The 22,146-nt window shown below is 34.2% G+C and overlaps 1 protein-coding gene across 3 annotated transcripts; it reads left to right on the top strand.

Moving 5' to 3' along the window:
- Positions 1-1,052: 1,052 nt before the first annotated feature.
- Positions 1,053-21,200, top strand: LOC117928822 (OVARIAN TUMOR DOMAIN-containing deubiquitinating enzyme 9). Of its 3 annotated transcripts, none has more exons than XM_034848847.1 (11): positions 1,053-1,229; positions 2,925-3,369; positions 7,770-7,963; positions 9,235-9,308; positions 11,233-11,287; positions 12,517-12,591; positions 12,710-12,783; positions 12,869-12,917; positions 17,211-17,295; positions 19,860-19,916; positions 20,830-21,200. In XM_034848847.1, exons 2-11 carry the CDS (start codon positions 3,036-3,038, stop codon positions 20,877-20,879), a joined length of 1,047 nt encoding a protein of 348 aa, XP_034704738.1. In that variant the 5' UTR covers positions 1,053-1,229; positions 2,925-3,035; the 3' UTR covers positions 20,880-21,200. The 3 variants fall into 3 exon arrangements, with proteins under 3 accessions (XP_034704738.1, XP_034704737.1, XP_034704739.1); XM_034848846.1 differs by having other exon boundaries at positions 7,758-7,963; XM_034848848.1 differs by lacking the exon at positions 12,517-12,591 and having other exon boundaries at positions 7,758-7,963.
- The last annotated feature ends 946 nt before the right edge of the window (positions 21,201-22,146 follow it).

Genomic DNA, 22,146 nt, shown 5'->3' with positions numbered 1-22,146 from the left:
TCATTTTTATTATTATATACCTATCACACCCAAGTTAAAAAAAAAAAAAACTTTTTTATTATTACTTTACTATTATTTCTAAACTATAAGAAATCTTTCAACTAATAAATTTGAATGTTCCTTTGATGAAAACGTTACATTGTAGACATAAAAGCGAAGTATATTACATTGTAGACATAAAAGCTAAGTATAAGTGCTGATTAAAATAAACCCTTTATTCCTTCCCCAATTAGTCATGTCTAATCAAGCATCCTTTGTAGTATTTAAGTCTAGATAAGTACCAAAAACTTTATAAAGTATCAAGTGATTTGTCAACTCTTATCACATCAAGTTATTATTGTATCATAGAAAATGATTACCTTTTATATCATAAATAAAAATAAAAATATTGGTAGTTGAATTTCACACCTAATCACACACAAGGGGTGAATAGGTTGTTCTTAAATTAATTTTTAAATTTAAAATTTATTAACAATTTTTCATTTGTGCCTTTAAATTAATTATTTATTAAAATAATTTATTTTTAGTATTTGAAACATTTTTGATTGCCTTCGAAGAATGATTCTAAAACACGATTATAATTTTTTTAATATTTAAAAAATTTTATTTTAAAAATATCAAAAGAGTTAAAAATATTTTTTAGAATTATTATTAAATAGACTCTAAATATTGAGCTTCGACCTTCAACCTCCTCAATTGCATTTTAAATTCTATTTTCAACTGATTCAACTCCATTGCTAGCGAGTTACTGTACACCACCTCATCTGGTTTCTCTCTTGCCTTCAAATCCGAGTTTAGCAGGTTTAAACTCTTATAAGTTTTTCATCACAAATAAAAAAATAAACAAAAATCTCAAAAAAGAAGGGTAAGAAAGTCATTCATGCTACGTAAGTGACAAGTGTCGACATGAAACAAAAAGCCGCAAAATTCAAACCGATTACACCTGACACGTCATTCAGTGACGTGGCAATTCCTTTTCGCGAGGGAAGGTGGGGTTTGGGGCCCACATAAGACATAACTGATTCAAGAAAAGACGCTTGAGGTGACGGAAACTTTCGCCCAATTCGTATCCAAAAGTTGCTCGACGTTTAATTCCTGCCGCCTCCCTCCACATGAACACGTGACGTCCTCTTTGCCCACTTTTGAAGCCCATACCCACCCGCCATCTCTCTCGGATTTCTTTTGGATTTTATTCATTGCCTTTGTACTTTCTTTCTTCGAAATCAAAGGTTTGTCTATGAATCCATCGGTTTTGTAATATAATGTTGAGCTTTGATTTTCATATGCATGGTTTATTTTTTCCCCTTTCTTTTGGTGTTTTTGATGATGATCAGGATGTTGTAGTAGGTTTGTTATCGGATTGATTTCTTTTTTTTTTTATACTTTTGGGAGGTTAGGGTTTCGTGGTATGAGTTTGATAATATATAGGGTGCTAGGGTTTTGATTTTTGATTCTTTGAGGTTTCGTAACGTCTAAGTTTCTGCTTCTAGGTTGTGCGGCCTTTTTGGATATTGCTCTCGAGAAAATAAAGATTCAATTTATGGGTTATTTGGAAATTGGAGAGGTTAATTTATCTTGAAGACGAGTCATCAATCAAACAAGTTGCCGAAATTGTTTAAGTAGTGAAGATAATGGATTTAACCAACACATACAACTTTGAAGGAAAATAAATATTCAAGAACCTGAATGAAAGAGATCACTAGCAGGCCTCATGGGCTGCATAAATTTTTTTGATGCTTTTGGTCTTTTAACTACTGTAAAAGAATATTAATTTATGGAAAACTTTAGGACTTGTGTGATAACTATTTTCGAAAACAATTCTGAAAAATAGTTTTTGAAAATTATTTTCTGATTTTTGTAGAACAAAAGTATGTTTGAAAACCTAAAATGTTTTTAACCTGTTTTTAATATTTTTAAATATATTTTCAAAATAATTTTTATATCTAGTATTTTATTTTTAATTATTCTATATGTTTGTATAATTATTTTTTTAAAAAACCATAAGAAAATAAATAAAAACGAAAGAAAAACAACTAAAAGATGTTGTATGAAAACACTCTGTTGTCAAACGTGTTTTCTGTGTTTTTTGTTACGAAGAACAGAAAATTGTTCTAAAAAACAATTCCCAAATAGGCCTTCAATGTGCACCTGACTGCTTAGTATGATGCTTCACTTTAATCAATAACATGCTTGGTGTGATTTTTAACTGATTTCTGCTTCTCTGGCCTTTATGCAACAAATAGGATCAAGGCCAAGTTCTATTTTCTGGAAAGGTGTTCCATTCCTTTGGAACCAAAGTGGTTTATTAGGGCCAAAGACAATGAATGCATGATGTAACAAATGTGTCAATCGAGTCTATGATTGATTTGGCCAAAATGGGTCAAGGGAAGCTATGATGGTTCTAGGTCTAGGTCTGACTTGATATAATTTCTGAGGGATAATGGAATAGATTCATAAGAAATTTTGCAACTGTACTTGCTTTATCATTATGGCCTATTTGGGAAATAATTATTCAGCCATTGTATGCTACATTTTGTGTATGCAGTTATATATGTATGTGTGTGTGTATATATATATATATATATATTTGTATATGTAGATTGCATATGTATATGTGGGTGTGTATTACTATTTGTTTGCTTTTACATCTTGGTTCAGCTCCGAAGTATTAGTCTAATAAATATGTTCCTTTTTCTTTTCTCATGCTTTAACTCCCTTCACCTAGGCCCCATGTTTGGGAAGCTACATCCTAAAAGCACTTGTAAATATTTGCTGTTGCCAATGCAATCTTTTCATAATTTTTGTGATCCTCAATTAGATGTCCTTAACTGTATATTTTGCATTTACCTGTGTATGAAATTTATTTTTGGCTGTTCTAAGCAGCTCTGTTGGAACAGATTTTTATGTTTATGTCTGTTTTGCAGGCTAAAATACTTAGGGCTCTGGCATTATAAAGGACAGTTGCTTTAGTCAGCAATTCTTTGGGCTCTGTGGGTGATCAAGGGAGCAGGTGGAGATTTCTTGGGGTATTATTCATGAATATGATTGGCTACGAGCAAGACCCTGATGTTGTTCGTTGGGGTCTCCATCTTCTAGACATTTGCTCTCTTTCTAATACTGGTTCTGGTAGTTCCGTTACTCGATATGATGCAGACCTAAGTCAAGTCGAGTATGTTAGAGAAGGTTATTATGAAGAACAGCACAACAGTGTAGAGAACGATGAGATTATTGCACATGCTCTTCAAGAAGAATTATCACACATTGCAGCTGCTGAAGCATCTGGGTTATCAAATGTTGGCAAGGATCATTTGCAAGCATCCATTCTTGCACAGGATTGGCTTGGTCCCTCAAAAAGACATCCTGGTTCTGGTATTGGGAAAACTTGCAGCTTTGATTTGGCTATTACTGATCATGTTGGCACCTGCTTTAATTTGTGATCATTAAATTTCCTTCTTTATAGAAGTTTCTTTAGTTGTACAAAGAGGGGTGAATGTGTAAGGATGTCTAAAAAAAGGAAAAGACATCTTTGGTGATCAGGCTTCTAAGGAGTCATGCCTTGGGTCTCCTAAGCAATCATAATGTCAAGGAAGGCAATCGCCTCCTGAAAGAAGCTATCTTGAAGCAGAATACTCTCAATAGAATTCTATTAATAAATTTAGAAAGACCGTATAGGTTTATATAGGCTAATGGTTGGAAACTTCAACCCTGTAATGGTTGCTTGACACTAATCATGCTGCCGTTCTCATTGATAATTGACTTACAAGCTTTATTCCTGCAATGCTCTGTTGTTTGAATGTAGAGGTACACTTCTAATCTTCACTTACTTGCTATGGTGTGATAAGAATACATCTAACAACTGATAAAAATAATCCTCACCTCACCTCAATGTTTAAGGGTCTATTTCACCAAAGGAATCATCACTTTCAATATCATGTTGGTAATGTGTCAATTTTCTCATAAAACTATTGTGACTGTTTAATTTCAGGTACTATAAAAGTTTCTTTAATTGTATCTACAAGTGAATGAGTTAAGGATGACTAGGAAGAAGAAAAGAAATCTTTTGCGATCACACCACACTGAGGTTCTTAGGCAATTACACTTAGGGTTTCCAAAGCAATCACATTTACTACGAAGACCATCACACCCTCAAAGAAGCTACGTAGTAGCTAAAAACTCTTAGTGAACTTTATTAACAAATTTGAAAGATTGTATAGGTTTATATAGTCTCATAGAAGTTCTTTTGTCTTAATAAGAATAAGACTCTCTTCTTAGTACAAATAAAACTCTTGCAAAAGAAATAAAACTCTTTGTCCAATGCCCATCTCCTTTTAGATTTGAAAATATGTAGCTAAAGGTGGAGGACTTTAAGGATCTTCTGAAGTCGTGGTGGGAGGGGTACAGTTTTAGATGATCCTCAAGTTTTATTCTAGCTGCAAAATTGAAGTCCTTGAAGTCAAATCTGAAGGAGTAGAATAGAGAAGGTTTTGGCAAAATTAAAGTCAGGAAGGCTATGGCTTTGAATCAAGTGGACTATTGGGATAAAAAGGAGAAGACCGGTGCCTTGTCCTTGGAGGAGATGGAAGCATGAAAGAAAAATAGGGAAGATTATAAAAAATGGGTCCTATTAGAAGAGATTTTGTGGCTACAAAAATCTAGGGAAGTGTGGCTGAATGAGGAGGACAAAAATACCAGTTATTTTCACAAGAAGGCTAATGCCCATAGAAGGAGGAATTATGTGGACAAAATTAAGATTAATGGTGTTTGTTTTTGGGAGGAGAATGCTATCGAGGAAGGAGTGGTGACAACTTTTTAGTCTTTACTGTCTAATCCAGAGAACTGACATCCCACTTTAAATGGGCTGCGCTGTGAGACTTTGGAGGCTCATGATACTTTGAGATTGGAGGAGCATTTCTTAGAGGAGGAGGTCTTTGCTATGCTGATGGGTTTTAGTGGGGATAAAGCACCAGAGTTCGACGAGTTTTCTATGGCCTTTTGGCAATTCTCTTGTGATTTTGTGAAGGACGAGATGATGAGCTTCATCAAGGATTTCCATGAGCATGGCAATTTTGTTAAAAGCTTAAATGCAACCTTTTTAGTCTTTATTCCAAAAAAGGGGGGTGCTAAAGACTTAAGGTACTTTAGGCTTATTAGTTTGATGGGTGGGCTATACAAGTGGTTGGCCAAGGTGTTAGCCAATAGGTTAAAAAAGGTGGAAGGAAAGGTGGTTACTAAGGCCCAAGGGGCGTTTGTGGAGGGAAGACAAATTCTAGATGCAGTGCTTATTGCTAATGAAGCCATTGATTTAATCTTGGAAAACAATGGGTATGATATTTTGTGCACACTTGATTTAGAGAAGGCCTATGGTCATATGGATTGGTCTATCCTTGTGATTATGCAAAAAATGGGATTTGGGGATAAATGGGTTGTGTGGATCAAGCGGTGCATTTCTACAACAAGTTTCTCTGTGTTGGTCAATGACATCCCTTTAGGTTTTTTTTTTCAAAACTCAAGGGTTTTGAGACGAGGGGATCCTCTCTTGCCATATTTATTTGTGATTGCCATGGAGGCGTTTAGTTGCCTCTTGAGGGCAGTGGATCGAGGTTTTTTATCGAGTTGTAGGGTGAAGGGAAGGAGAGGAGAAGGGGTTTAGATTTCCCACGTGTTGTTTGATGATGACACGCTAGTGTTTTGCCAAGCCTTCTAAGATCATATGACCTTCCTTTGCTGGTTGCTTATGTGGTTTGCAGATAAATTTGGATAAGAGTGAATTAATCCTTGTGGGAAGGATGGAAAATATTGATGACCTTGCGTTTGAGCTTGGATGCAAGGTGGGTGGTCTCCTGTCCACTTATTTAGGCCTTCCTTTGGGTGCACTGTTTAAATCAATGACAATTTGGGATGGTGTGGAAGGGTGGTTCTTTAGAAGGTTGGCTATATGGAAGTGACAATACATTTCCAAAGGAGAAAGAATGACCCTAATTCGAAGCACCTTGTCTAACTTGCCCATTTATTTTATGTTTCTATTGCACTTGCCAGGCTTAGTTAGATAAACACTAGAGCAAATTTAAAGGGGCTTCCTTTGGTAGGTGGGATTTTGAAGCGGAAATCACATTTAGTAAGATGAGATATTGTGCGCTTGGATAAAAAGAAAGGGGGTTTGGGGGCCAAGTGTCCTTCTATTCTCAATAAGGCTTTTCTTTGCTAATGGAATTGGTGGTTTGTGAATGAGAGAGGAACTTTGTGGAATCAAGTGATTAGAGGGAAGTATGGGGAAGAAAGTGGGGGTGGTGCTATTGGGAGGTGAGAGAGGTGTATGGTGTTGGGTTGTGGAAAGGGATAAGGAAGGATTGGTATCTTATGAGTACTAGGATCTCTTTCTCAGTGGGTAATGGGTGGATGGTGAGATTTTGCAAGGATAAGTGGTGTGGGGATTCTTCTTTGTGTGTGTCTTTCCTATCCTTGTTTGCTTTATCTAATTCTAAGAAGGCATGGGTGGATATTTGGAACTCCTCGACTGAGGGGGGAAAGGAGTGGGGAGAGGTGGGGTGGAGGGATGGAATCCTTGCTTCTCTAGACCCTTTAATGATTGGGAGGTGGGGGTGGTAGAAAACTTTTTGGTGCGACTGCATGGGAAGAGAGTGTGCAAAGATGTAGAGAATATGGTGCTTTGGATTGAAACGAAGAATGACAAGGTTTCGCTCAAATCTCTCTACAACACTTTAGAGCCGGGTAACTTTTCTTCCTTCCCCTTAAGAAACATTTGGAACATGCGGGTGCAGCCTAAGATTAGCTTCTTTGCTTGGGAGGCAACGTTCGGTAAAGCTTTAACCTTGGATTTAGTTCAAAAAAGAGGATGAGGCTTGACAAATAAATGTTTTATGTGCTATAAGAATGAAGAGACTATAGATCGCCTTCTTATTTACTGTGCTAAAACAAGGGTCTTATGGGAGATGTTCTTTTCTTTGGTTAGGGTGTCCTAGGTGCTCCCTTTGTTGATTAGAGAGCCTCTTCTCAATTGGAATGGTTTGTTTGTGGCCAAAAAACGCAAGAAGGTTTGGAGAGTAGCTCCTTTACACATCTTTTGGACGGTATGGAAGGCGAAGAATAGAATGACCTTCGATGATGACATGTTTTCAATCCAAGGTTAAAATATTATTTTGCTTATTCCCTTTGGTCAGAGACAAAGTTGTTTATAGATGATTATTCTTTAACTTTATTTGGTTTTATTGATTGGTTGGGCTCTTGTTAAAGTTGTTTTAGTCCCATTTGTTTGGTTGTTTTCCTTTCCTCTTTTGGCCGTTCTGGCAATGGGGGTATAGGTATTGTATACCTTGAGTCGCTCTTTTGGTGCCTTTTTTTTAATAGATATTTTACTTTTCCTATCAAAAAAAAAAAAAAAAAAAAAAAAAACTCTTCTTCCATTAGAAGTTAGACGTTCAAACAAATAAAAATTTGAAAAGGAATTAGATATTAAAAAAAGGAATTAGTGGAAATTAGAAGTTCAAACAAATAAAAATTTAAAAAGAAATTAGATGTTAAAAAAAAGAATTTGAAAGGAAATTAGACGTTAAAAAACAGATAACCAAACCCATTGGTGGGTAGCCTAGCCCATGCCAACAATATGGAAATTACTAAACTACTCTTGTTGAGATATTCTTTCTTCTTCTCTTATAAGTCTTCAATGATTGTTTCCAATGTTGTTCCCTACTGTTTTTCTTTCTTTTACTTATTGTGATAATATTATCTACAATTGTTAGGGCATGATGAGGGGCATGATGAGAGGCAGGATGACTCTAGCAGAAAGAAGGAAGAGGCAGATGGAATTGGAGTTTCTAGTTCATGTTCTAGCCCGGAAGGAAAACCACTCAGTGGAGAGGACTTTTCATATTCACTAGAAATGACAGATGAGTCTGTTCTTGATGGAGAAGTGGGCAAAAGGCTGAATCAGATGGTTCCTGTTCCTGTGAGTAGCTTCTATGGGGTTATTTTTGAGCCATTTGAAGTTATCCTTTGAGATAGCTCTTAGGGTTATATTGTTTGCAATTTCAGAAGCAGAATGTCTACTTTATCTTCTAGGATACTTTTTATGGGGTATAAAACACATATAGGTGTCATTCACTCGTATTGTTACTTGTACATCCCATCATACCCAGACCACATCAGAACAATACATTATTTCATGCACTCCTTGCCTTTGATTTTGGTTTCCAATGAAGCAAACAGTCTACATTGTACTGGATAGTCTTGCTTCAATAACATCTATTTTGCTTTTGCTTGCATTAAATCAAACTAGATGAGGAAGCGATGAGGATGAATCTCAAAGATCTACCCAAGGAGGAAATAAAGAAATCCTAAATTACTTTATCTAGTGTATTTAGGTAATTTTACAGTTTATTAGGTTATCTAATGTCATAATTAGTTAATAGTTGGTCTTTGAGTTATTTAGAATTTGTTAAGTTTTAGCTCCTTAAAAGAAGTTTCTGAACTTTTTATTTTTTAAATTAATCTTTTTATTTTTTTAAAAGGAAGTTGCTATTAGAATCTTGAGAATTTAGAACTTTTCTTTATTAGAAACTTTATTACAAGAAGTCTCCATAAAAGTTAGTTTCTAATTCAAAGTTTCTTATTTTTTAAAAACCATTTTTAAAAGATTTAATAGTCTTACAAAAGAAATAAGAGTCCTAATAAGTTACTTCATAGATATATTTTTTAATAGTTTATTAAGCTTTTAGGGTTTTCTAAAGCCTATAAATGAGATTAGTTACTGTAAAATGGGACTCATCTTAATAGTCTTATAAAAGAAATAAGAGTCCTAATAAGTTACTTCATAGATATACTTTTTAATAGTTTTATCAAGTTTTTAGGGTTTTCTAAAGCTTATAAATGAGATTAGTTAATGTAAAATGGGATTGATGAATGATTAATGATCGAGTACTATTAACTTTTGCATACTTTTCAATTTCAATTGTGAGACTTCATTGATTTTCTTCTAGGTGAAACTTCTAGAAGGCCTTAATGAGATTTTTAAGGTTTCCTATCTTTCTTCTTCATCATTTCTTTTTCTTATCTTTTATTTTATTTCCTTACTGCTATAATTTTATTGTTGTTCTTGTCCTTAAATTCTAAAATATTGAAGCCCTAGACCACTATTTAATTGTAGACACAATCCTATGGTTGTCCTACATTATAAAGTGTGTAATTGACACTCCTAAAATGTTTACTGTTTTGGTGCAGCATGTTCCTAAAGTTAATGGAGAAATACCCTCAGTTGATGAAGCAACATCAGATCATGAGAGGCTGCTAAACAGGTCTTGTTAAAATTCTTCCCTGCCATATTCTTTACATGGTCTGTAGGAACAGCGTGTGGTCTCTTTGAAGTTATTTTTCTTCTTGGGCTTGTGTTTGAGTGTTGTTTTTGGGTTTATCCATTCCCATATTTTCTTGTTAAAACTATATAAGTTGGGTGTTAGGCTTGGAGTTCCTTGATTCTCATGTCCTGTCGTGGATATCAATCTATGCCTCATGGAAGCTTCCACCATATTATCTTGTGAATATGGGATAACCTTTGATTTCCACCTAAACCCACTGAGTCTTTCCAGATGTACTTTTGTGCTTCTTAATCCTGCTCTCTAATTGGTATGTCACTTTTAATGTTTTTAGTTGATGTTTTAGCTAAACAAAGTGCTTCTAGGCTAGATCAGAGTTCTAAAAGGCACAAGGCACATCTAAGACGCAAAAGTCTCCTATAGCTTAGGTGCAAGGCACAAGGCACAACACAAGGTGTGCGCTGGAGTAAAGTGAAATGCAACTTGGGATGCATATCAATCTTATAAAATATGATTCAAAATCTAATCCAATTAATAAAAAATTTAAGATTCCAAATATTTAAAAGAAGCATTCAATAAAAAAATAACAAAATTATATAAGTTTCAAATATTCAACTAGAAATTTTAAAAATAAAAGCATTTAAAAAAGAAGAGTAAAGTCGATAAAGCGTGCCTCTTCAATAAAGCGCATGTCTTGGCAAGCAAGGTGCTATAACTAGGGAGTGGTTGCGCCTGGAGCCTAGGCGCACTTTTCAAACTATGGGCTAGATGATTTTGTAGGGGAGTTTATGCCTCCTTGAGGCCTTTGATCTTTATTGGGCTTTTGGATTCCTTTAGGGTGTTTCCTGTATCTTTGATGGATAAGACATCCTTCTTGTACTTCTGACTCAAGAAGCTATTATGTTGTTGCTTCTAATGAAAAACAGGTGTTTTTAGTTTAGTTTTGAGTTATTTGGCCATAGACAATTTGTTATAGAATGTGTGGAATATATAATAGAAGTCATGGCATTACTACCCACCACAAATGGGCTGAACAATTCACAAGACCTGACAAGGCTGAAAGTATGAAGTGAATAAAAGATAAATATTGTGGTGCCAACGAAATAATAAAAAAAAAAAGAGAGAGAGAGAGAGAGAAGAAAAAGAATGTATAAATGGAATCAGATTTATTTATTTATTTTTAATTCTATACATTAAAAGTGTTGATGCTACTTTTGCCCACTTCTGCGGCATCTGTGAATTCTGACTTCCAAAAGAGAAAAACCAATATTTTGGCCTTAAAGCAGTTGGATGTAGATTCCTCATAAATTGCTCATGTTTTGGGGGAAGCTGTAGGAGTCACATTAGGATAAGAAGACTTAATCATAATTATAGCAATATTAATCTGCAAGTTCTTCCTTGACCATGGGATGGAAAATTTTTATGAAGTAGAATATGCTTATTCTGCCGGGGAAAGAAAATAGTGCAAGCTCTTTTTGGAGGTCCCTGCATTAGTAATGTTGTATCCATATTGGAAATCAACAATTTTGTGTCCTGTGTGTGTTTTTATTTTTTTTACTTTTTAATTTTATTTTTTTATGATGGAGCACAATTCTGATCAAATTTTATCTGTCCAAGTGGTCTAGAACTGCTACAGGGTTGGAATTTGGCTCTTTGTTGGACTTTTTTGATGTACTCACTAGGGTGTTTATTTATTTATTTTCTGGGGTATTTCTTCCCAGCTCTCTTTATATATTTCCTGTGTACATGAGTTGCACCTCCTTTTTTAACTAAGCTCTTCTTAATACAAAACTCCATTGGCAAAAAGGAAATTTTATTATCTGTAATTATTATCCTTCATTCTTTTTGTTTTACTAAAGCTGGTTTTCTATGCATTACATTTAATCATGGAAGTACTACTTTTCAGGTTGCAGTTATATGATCTGTTTGAGCTTAAGGTTCAAGGAGATGGGAATTGTCAGGTTAGTTCTTTTTTATATTTTCTGGATACATGCAATAAAATTTGCAGTCTACCTCTTGATAAAATTAACACAGGTTTAAATGTGAAGTAAAAATAAATTTTATGCAGATATCCAGAGTTTCCCTGTGAAGTTCTTTATTTGATTGTATGTTTGTTTTTTTTTTTTTTTTTTGATAAGTAGATGTTTTATGTGATTATATTTTATGCCTACACACCATGTTTTCTTTTGATTGGATGACATTAATTATGGCTTCCATTTGGTGGTGTATTATTGGATTTTGTTGTTATCTGATGGTCTGATTCATATTCCTTTTCAAATCAACTTCTGTAGGATCATATGTTTCAAGATTAGATCTGTTTTTCCTTGTAGTATGCCATGGAAACCTAGTTTTTTTAAAAGACTTGTGAAGATTATGGACTCTACAGATGACTATGGAGATTGACCTGGAACCTCTATTTCTTTAGTGTTCTGTCATTTGGAAGAAAAATAAGCAAAGCTCCATAATGGGTGGGATTCAAAGCATGCTATTAGTAGGATTTAGACAACATGGTCCTTTGGGAACTGGTACATAGAGTTACAAACCTTGTTGGAGAGTATTAAGTTCAGTGACTTTTATTATTTTATTTTATTTTTATTATTATTATTATTTATCTATTTATCAATATCTGTATCTATACCAAAGTTTTTAAATGTGGAAATGTAAGGCGAGACATTTTTGTGTCTATGTGGTGAGGTGTAAGCCTTTTGAGATATTCGTTTTTATAATTAATAAACATTTAAAAATAATTATATATATATAAGAATAAATAAAAACCTGATAACAAGTCAATTGGAGTTATAATAAAACAAAATATTTTCAAAATTAAGAAAATAGAATATTTTTTCCATCATGTAGTGTATTTTTGTTAAAGGAAAAAAAAAACAAAAGATGAACAATTAATAAAAATAAACCTCTGGTAGTATGGCATGTTTTTTTTCCTTAAGGTCATTGCTTTTAAGTTGCTATTTGTCAGTGTGCGGTCATGTTGTTATTTTCAAATGTTTCTGAACTGCCTTAAACTATAGTCTTTTATTTATAAAATATCCCACCATTAATTGATTGATGTAATATATTAATATATTTATTTTTATAATATTTCACTACATATTGCTGCTACAAAGCCTTGTTCATATTTGCAGTCATACGCATTAGAAGCTTAATCACTGTCTCATTAGTTTCATCTTGCCAGTTTCGTGCCTTATCGGACCAATTCTATCGTACCCCTGATCACCACAAATTTGTGAGAGAACAAATTGTTAATCAGGTTTGGTTGGTTTTTGATGTCCAAAAGATGTGTGAGTTTGAGTCCTGTTAATATCATTATTTAGCATATCACTTAAACTTGACAATTCTGTTTGTTTCTATATGTTTTTTTTCATCAGCTCAAAGCTAACCCAGGAATTTATGAGGGTTATGTCCCAATGGCTTATGGTGAATACCTGAAGAAAATGAGCAAGTATGATCAATTTTTAAATTATTTAATGTATTAAAGGTTTTTGCAGAAATCGTCATTCTTACATAACTTTATATGGATGAAATAGGAATGGTGAATGGGGTGATCATGTTACATTACAGGCTGCTGCAGACACGGTATTTGCAACTAACTTGCTTTTCTTTTGCTGCTTTGCCCTTCTTTAGCTAACTATGTTTTGAAATCGAATTAGGTGGTCGAATGTTGGCTATTTGACCTTCTTATCAAGCATCGCTTCTTGTTCCACTAATTGAATATGTAGATTTTATTTTATTTATCTGAAATATGTAGATTTTAGGAATTATAGAAAATGAGAATTACTAAATTTATTTTCATGCAATGCACAAAATAGAACTCATACTTGCTACATTGATAAAATAAAAATAAAAATAACAACAACAACAACAACAACAACAACAGCAACAATAATAATAATTCAAAAAATAATAACTATTAGAAAATAATAACAATGATGATGATGGTAATTTACAAAAAGATGTTGGCCTACTTTCCAATTTAATGTATGTTGTAGTGTTATGAGATGGGGGTGTGTGGTAAGATGCTTACAAAAAGATGTCTGGCCTACTTTCCAATTTAATGTATTTTGTAGTGCTATGAGATGGATGTATGGTGGCCAATTGCATCTAAGCCTGGTGTGTGGGGCCTGGTAAACTGGTTTCATAGATGCTTACAAAAAGGCGTTTGGTTTCAAAGTTACTTGCAAAAGATGTTTGGTCTGCTTTCCAATTTAATGTATTTTCTAGTGTTATGAGATGGAGGTATAGAGGCCATTTGCATCTAAGCCTAGTGTGTGAGGCATTGGGATTCAAAGATGCTTACAAAAAGGTGTTTAGTTTCAAAGGTACTTGCAAAAGATGTTTGGCCTTCTTTCCAATTTAGTTTATTTTCTAGTGTTATGAGATGGAGGTATGGGTAGCCATTTGCATCTGAGCCTGGTTTCTTAAAAACTGTGATTGAATATGTTATATAACATATATTTAGTGTTGCAGGACCTTTTGGGAGATAAATTAGAAGAAATGTGTATGCCAAATCTTCATGATCAAGGTGGTTTTGGACCATCAAGGATGATATAATAGAAGTTCTAGAAGGGTTTCACTTAAGAGACTGAAGGTGGTTTTACCCTGCCCCTTTTTATCTAGACCCCGAATGGCTATTGAGTTGAAAAACATTGAGAGGAATGCTTTTAAAAGCATTGGTACAAGAGGCCCTTGACCCAAAAAGAGGAATAAAAGCGATGTAGATCCCACATCTCTAACAACCTTCACTTGTCCTCAAACATTCTAGCATTTCTCTCTTAGCATATACTCTAAAGCAAAGTGAGACAAGCAATTTGCTTGCCAAATGGTTTTGCCTCTAATGTATCTCTCCACATCCTTATAGAAAAAATGATCATTATGTTGCATATGCTCCTCAGTGGAACTTGATTTGTCTAAATAAACTCTGGTAAGGCTCCAAAGCAAGCGGATAATGAAGAAAGAGATGTTCAATCATCTCTCCACTCTCCATGCATAAAATGCACTAATAAGGACTAAGGGATTTTGTAAGATCTTCTCAATCGTAGCATGTCGTTAATATTTATCTTCTTGTGTGCTATTAGCTAAGCAAAGGCCTTGACTTTAGATGGATCTTTGGATTTCCATACAATTTGGTTGGAAAGAAAAGGATTGGATTTGATGTATTAGACAAAGCCATGGAGCACAATCAACTTTGCTTATAATCCAATTTAACATAATTAAACCAAACATGTTGAAGACTTCTTTTGTGATTGCCAAACAACAAGCGGTTGACATCTTCACAAAAGGACTTTCTAACGCTATATATGACTTTATTGTGTGCAAGTTGGGAATGCATAACATATATGCACCAGCTTGAGTGGGAGTGTTAAAAATAATGTTGTTGGTTTCCTAATACTTGTTTCTATTTTAAGTCTTGTTGATTTAAATTAGAATTAATTAGTGTGTGTGTGTGTATTTTAGAATAGGTTAACAATTTAAAATAATTATAGGGATTGTCTTTGTAATGCTTCCCTTGTATAGCTCATTTCTGTTTTACTCTAGCAGGGTAGGTGTGTATAATAAGCTCTTGTAACCTTGTTGATCAATATACAGGATTATTCAATTCACTTCTTTCCGCCTTCAGCCAACTTAGTAAAGTTTCTTTTATTGAAGATGACAACTGCCATTCTACCCTAAAAGGCAAAAATAGAAATTGCCACAAGACCCTTGTTTTAATGCAATGCAAGAGGATGTGACCGATTGTTTCTTTTTCCATTTTGTAGAAAAAGCAATAATTTGTCGAAGTCCATCCTCTCTTTTTTAGTTTATCAAAAGTCAAGATCCTTCCCCATATTGCTCCCATGCGAAGAATGTCATATTTTTAGGAACCCAAGAATTCCAAACCACTTTCATGGAGAGAAATCTCTTCTCCCTTTGGCTTCAGAAAAGTATGGAAGGATTTGACCAAAATTTTTTCTTCCTTTTAGTCCTTCCAGACCAAACTGTCCTTGCCATTTTGCCACACTGGATGCTCTTAGATCCTTATAAGAAAATCCCAACCACTTTCAACTTCCAATCATGGAATTGTCTTAAGAAGTGAGGTCCCTAGTGACCACCCTCTTTGGAGTCCTCCCATTCCTCTACCAACCAAGTGTTCTTCGAATTGGCTAACACGTATAGACTGGGGAACACATCACTCAAACCAGGGCCCCTACACCAATAATCCTTCCAAAATTACTCTCTTTTTCCATCACCCACTGATAAATTGGTATGACTTTTAAAAAATCCCAACCTCTTAGCCTTCATGTAATCTTGAGCTCAAGGAGTTTGGATTTTAAGGTTTGGTTAGTTGATGTGAGTTGTAACTTCAAAGTAGAGAATAGTTTCTCTTGATAGATATTTCCTAGAATAATTTTTCCCCATATATATAAGCTGTTGAAATGCCTATTATGAAATCATGCCAAGATTGAACTTTCAGATTTTAAGGAACACTAGTGAATATTCAGTTTTTTATTTTTATTTTTTTTTCAAGGAATAGGTGGAAAAAAAATAAGAAGCTATGGATGATGCAGATTTATTCATACATAAACCATCCTTTTGCTATCTTAGTTGACTGGGTTGAATTTTTGAAAGTATATTCATTATCCGAATCGCTTTATTTGAAATGTTATTTTAATTGAATAGAAATAGTTTGTAAAACACAATGTTTTCAGAACCGAAAAGGTTATTGGTTCATGGTTCACTAGTTGGACCGACGGTCGAACCACTGTTGAACCGGTGACATCATAAATATATATATTTATTTATTATTAAAAATTAATAAATAAAAATAATAAATTCTATCTAAATTTTGACAATATTTATTTTGTTTATTGAGTTTTTTCACAAAGTTTTTTACCTGTGGATGTCAATTAACCCAATAATTTCAATAAATTAAAATTTCAATGTGCAATAAATAAAATAAAAATGAAAAATTTAAATATTAAACATATCATTACAATTATAATCAACAAAAAAATTAAGAAATTAAATATTAAGATATTAAATATAAAACATAAAAATTAAATTTTTTTTTTTAAAAATGGAAGGCGGTAGGAACTAGGAAGGCAAGGTGCTGGGGGTTTTTGGGAGAGGAGAGGAAGGGGAATGGGGGAATTTTTTAGTTGGGGTTGGGGGTGCGTGGTGGGGGTGGTGGTGTTGGGGTTGGGTGGCCAGTGACGGGGCTTTGCAACGTTTTGGGGAGGGGTGCTGTGGGGGAATTTTGTAGTTGCTAGGCTTGGGGGCGGCGTTGGGGGTGGGGTGGGGTTGAGTGGCCTGCGATGGGGCTTTGCAGCGTTTTGGGAAGGGTGCTGCCAGCGGGACAACGGTCAGTGGCCGGCAACAATGGGAACAATCGCGCGGATGCTGGGAGAAAAAAAAAAAAAGATTGAACCCGACGGTTCACTAGTCGGACCGTCGGTTCTCCAGTCGGACCATCGGTTCACCCGATTCGATCACTTTCCGGTCCAATTTTCTAGATCGGACCGGAACTGTGATTGGCCAACGGGTCCGGTCTGGTTTTTAAAACCATGGTTAAACAAATGAAATCAATTAAAATGAAACTTTAATATGAGATATACTCAAAAAATGGCTTGAGAAGAAGAGTGGGAAAATTGTGTTTTTATTACTTAAATACACATCACATTTCCTATGAATCTATGATGTTATCCTATATACTAAACCTGATGCTTTGTATAACAAGGCTTATTCATGTAAGTTGTATGATGTGTACTTATTTTCTGTGTAGGTTCATTGATCATTACTTTGGTATAGTAATTTATTTTGCAATCACATGAGTATTTGTATCATGTGAATGCTTGTTCTGTCAATTGACTAATTCATGGTTATGATATGCAGTATGGTCTCAAAATATTTGTATTAACATCCTTCAAGGACACCTGTTACATTGAGATTCTTCCAAATATTCAGAAATCCAACCGAGGTAAGGTGTTGCAAAATATTTTCATTTTTGTTGCTGAACTTTAAGTGTGTTTCTCAATCTGTATTACTTATGAGATTTGAGTGCTGAGAATGTAAACTATTAAAGGGAAGTTATTGATGCAAGATTAGGGTTTCAGTGTTGATGTCGATTAATAGGTATAAATCCCAAAATCTTGATATACTAATGAATATAAAAATACCCATCCTGATTGGAATTCAGTTAATCTTGAGAAGATTGAAAATATCAATCAAGCTCTTGGAGAGGTCAAAAAAATACCTTGATCACAAAGGAGACGTTATTACAAGGAAAATTGGTGTCAACTTCCTTATGGATGCTTAACCTGAATTACCAATCTTTGCCCTTCCTTCTGTTGAAGGAAAAAGGTAGAATAGTAATTTGAGGAAGTTTGAACTTTGCCGACTCTCACTACTATATGTCATATACCTACAACACCTTAAAGGTTTTAGAATGAGATAGCTGAAAAATTGGTGAAGGGGAAAAAGGAGCATAATAGTGATGCGTCCATAAATAGCATGTCCTATGCCTCTAGTGCAACTAGTGTGACTTTTCTATTTTGACATGATAAATCATAAATGGTTGGCAACTTACTGCAGTCCCACAAATTCTCCTATTCAGGAGGTCCAAATATAATATTATAGAACAGTACAACGACAAATTACTAAGAAAGTTTACAACCTATTCAATTACATAGAAAAAATTCACTTAAACCCTAAATAAAACTGTAGATCCTTTTCCAAGTTTCAAAACTCCCCAACTTCAAAACCAGTTGGCACAAGGTTTACGTAGGGATATGTGTTTCAGTAATGACAAAAACACCATGTTACTTAGATCTTGTCTTGGAGAATATACCAAGTGCAAAGGCATCTAAATAAGAAAGAAAAACACCTTTAAATAGAATATAAAAAAATAAAGGTCAATTTTATTGATCAATGACAACGCCTTTTTATGAATGAAAAATCTTGATTTGAGTGGGAGGGGAAAGAACCCTACTGCTGTCTCTTTTTGGGATCCAGATTTGGAAAGGATCTTTTGACGTGACATGGTTAGAAGAGAGCTCATTTGTCACTTGGTGGTGAAATAACTCTTTTGCAGTCGTATTTATCCCAGATTCAAAATTACAATCCGACTTCTAGGATTAAGGGATTGTAAAGTGAAGGCCTTTGTTCGGGAAGTCAATACTAGAATGTGTCATGTGCAAGAATAGTGGAGAGTTAGATCACCTTCTGTGTGTCATGTGCAAGGAGAGTAGAGAATTAGATAACCTTCTTTCTGTGTCATGTGCAAGGAGATTGGAGAATTAGTTGACCTTCTTTTTCTACATTATTTGGTAGCATTGGAAGTGAAAGTGTTGTGGTGATGTTGGTCATTCTTTAATAGTTTTGGGGAAACTTCCTAGAGGCAAGGTTTTATGGCATGTTGCCAGTCTCACTTGTTGGACCATCTGAGGATAGATGGGCAAGTGGAGGTAGTTAGGTTACTTATTTCTTTCTTTTCTTTGGGCTTCTGCTGATGAATGCTTTTTAGAAACTTCTTTGAGCCTTTTGTTGCTTTATCGGAACCCTGTGTAGGTCCATGAGTTTCATTGAAGACACTTCCTGTATACCTCCAGAGGGCTTTTTTGCTATTCATTTTGACAGGTGTTCTTTGGAGTAACCTAGGAAGCGATTGGAGGAGTGTGGACTGGGGGGGAAATGGTGTAGGCTTGCTTTTCTTATTTTTTGGTCATTTTTATATATTGAAAGTTTCTTGTCCTTTTTCAAGTGAAATGGTGGTTTTTAATAATGTGTATGTAGATATAAAAAGTGGCCTAACAAAATAACCCAAATACACTGGAAATATACAGAGTGCACTAAGGTCATAAAGGAGAGAACAAAGTACAGAATGGTCTAACTCACGCCGAAGGCATGGATAAAGTCTAAATAGGAAAATTAGCATCCCTCACCCAACACTTGGCCCCAGTGACCAAAAATTTGAGAAATTATTTCAGAGTTAAATCCAAATACACCAAGTTAAAAATCCTTCTCTTCCTCTATTTCCAAATATTCCAAAACAAACCTTAAGGAGCCATCCTGCAAACCATATTGCAACCCCAATTTCTTTTTCCCCATGTTGTGAGTTTTATAACTCATGTGTGTATAAAAGTACTATAAAAATATTTTGATGAAAAGTAAGTATGACTTGTGTTTTAAGCAGAGGTTCAGCCATCTATAATGGTGTATGCCTGGGAACAATTCAGGTTACATGTGATGCTCTGATTTTTTTACTTCCTCCTTTGCTCCAATCCTGATCATTCTCTCCAGGTTGATTTTAGGTTTTCTTTTAACAAGTATGATGAAAATAAGCTCCTAAACTGAGATGGTAATTTGCTGTATTTTCTTTATCATCTTTTGTAAAATGTCTTACTGCCAATTTTGAATATTCCTGTACTAGTTATTGATCATATGGGAGGAGAAAGTTGCATTTCTCTGTTTCTCCACTGCTGTAGCTTATGTTATATTTGGTAAAATGCTAGAATTAAGTTTTGTTTTTCATGTTTTGTGCAGTAATTTTCTTAAGCTTCTGGGCAGAGGTGCACTATAACTCAATTTATCCACAAGAAGGTAAACAGATTGATATGCATAGCATAAATACGATGAATTCTGTCAAAAAACTTGGTGTTTTTTTTTGATAGGTAATTTTTTTGTCCTTATTGGGACTTGAACCTGGAGCCTCCCGCAAACCCTCCCCATCCCTTTACCACTTGAGCTAGGCCTCAAGGCCAAAAACATACAGTTTCTTAATAAAAAATTAGAAAAGAATGAGACTCGTTAATTAAGGCTAAAAATAGTGTTTTGTTCAACTTGATCGTTGTTATTCACCCTAGCTGTTACTTCTGGTGGATTGAGCTAGGAATTGTAATCTGACTTAATATCCTTGCCATAGAAGAACATGAATGTCCTAGATTTAGGATGGGAACACACAAGGTGACATAGAATGAGCTAGGAATTGTAATCTGACTTAATATTGGCTGCGTGAAGCAAGTATCTGATGTTGTTTCCTATAGAATCTGAGATGTTTAACCTGTTGAATTTTAGTTTTTCAGCATTTATCTTTTTCTGTCATGTTTCTTTTCCTATCAATCTACACTTGTAGAAGTCAATTGTTGTGGCTCAACTTTAAGGAATGTTATGACTTTGTTTAGAAATCGTTCCAATTTCAGTTGGTGGTCTTACTGAGTTGCATTGCATATACACACTTCTTGATTTAATTGTAACCTTGGAATGATAATCTCTCCTCCACTGTGTTGCCCTTGCCCCCATTGTAGCGGCCCTTTTTGGTCTTGTCAACCTAGGAATGCCATCTGATTCGAGAATCTTATTGTTTTTGTTTTTATCATTTTTATCCATGTTCTTATTGTGTGGGTGGATGCAGAAACACACATGCAGACAAACATATAAGTTGTAAGAGGAAATGTGGGTTTGTTTTTGACAGCAAATATTTGATGTGTGTCTCTTCTTGATGTTATATATCCAGATATGCCAATATCAGATACTAAGAAAAAGTGGAAATGGTGGATACTTTGAAGCTAGATGAGGCGATGGGTGGATAACTGATGATATGATCACGAACTTTTTAACTGTGGAAGCTGCACCTGTTCTTTGTGGGTATACTATATAGGTTTTGGGCCCCTCCCACTTGTTGGCTGGATTGGACATCTCTCCCATGGTTTTCGCTGCTAGAGAAATGAGAAATAGGATTTAGGCTCCACTTCTGCATATTATTTATTTTCTTCCATGTCTTGGTGTATATTCTCTTTTCCTCCTCTTTTTTCCTTTCAGCTTTTGAGATTGTGCATGTAATCATATTTTCATTCATTGATTTAATTCAATTTCTTTGTTTATTTATGTGTCTTGGTTGTGATTAAGCCTGACTGTCGTTCATGTTTTTTTTTTTTTTTTTTTTTTTTTTTTTTTTTTGTGTTTTGGTGAAATTTGAGAGTGGTAAATGTTGTTTGTTCTTTTTATTCAAATCGAATCTGAATCCTTTTCCTGTCGGGAGAATTTTGAGTGAGGGCTGATCATAAAGCGATAGCTAGGGGGAAGATTTCATGTGTAGGTTACGTTTGTTTGTTTATTTGTTTTTAAATCAAATATAATTAAAATTAATTAAATATTTATTCTTATATGAAAAATTATGTAAAAATAATTTCTTAATTTCGACTTTATATATTTATTTTTTATTTTCTTCTACTGTTTTCGGTATTCATCTTACTTTGCCCTTTTCCTCGTTATTTCCTCCTAATAATCATCAATTTTAGGAGGAAAGAATTTGATGAAACAACATAATTTGTAGAATCATAGAAGTTACAAAAATGAAGTTACAAGATTGAGATTTAGATTTTGATATTTGTATGGAGTTGCAAAACATGGAAGTTACAAAAATGTTTACAAAATTATTGTCGGTTTTTCTTTTACCACATTGAGAAATGAAAACCTTATTAGAAGATGTGAGTTTTGTTCAGGAGCTTTTTTCAAAAACAGTTTTGACAACAGTTTTCGGAGATATTTTGAACAAAAACTTTGACAACTTGTAATGCTTTATAACTTGTTTTTTATATTTCAAAAATAATTTTTATATATAGTGTTTTATGTTTAATCATTTTCTATATTTATATAATTATTTTTTACTATAATAATAGAAAATAATTAAAATATGTTATTAAAAATACTTTATTTTCTAATTTTGTGTTTATTAAACGTGTTTTCGTATATTTTTTATTTTGAAGTTAGAAATCTACTTTGTTTAAAATCATCTTAGGGAGATGTTCTCAAAAGACGTTTATGATATATA

The sequence above is a fragment of the Vitis riparia genome, chromosome 13 (genome assembly GCF_004353265.1).
Source record: "Vitis riparia cultivar Riparia Gloire de Montpellier isolate 1030 chromosome 13, EGFV_Vit.rip_1.0, whole genome shotgun sequence".
Taxonomy (NCBI): Eukaryota; Viridiplantae; Streptophyta; class Magnoliopsida; order Vitales; family Vitaceae; genus Vitis; species Vitis riparia.
This window is presented reverse-complemented; position numbering and strand designations above follow the sequence as displayed.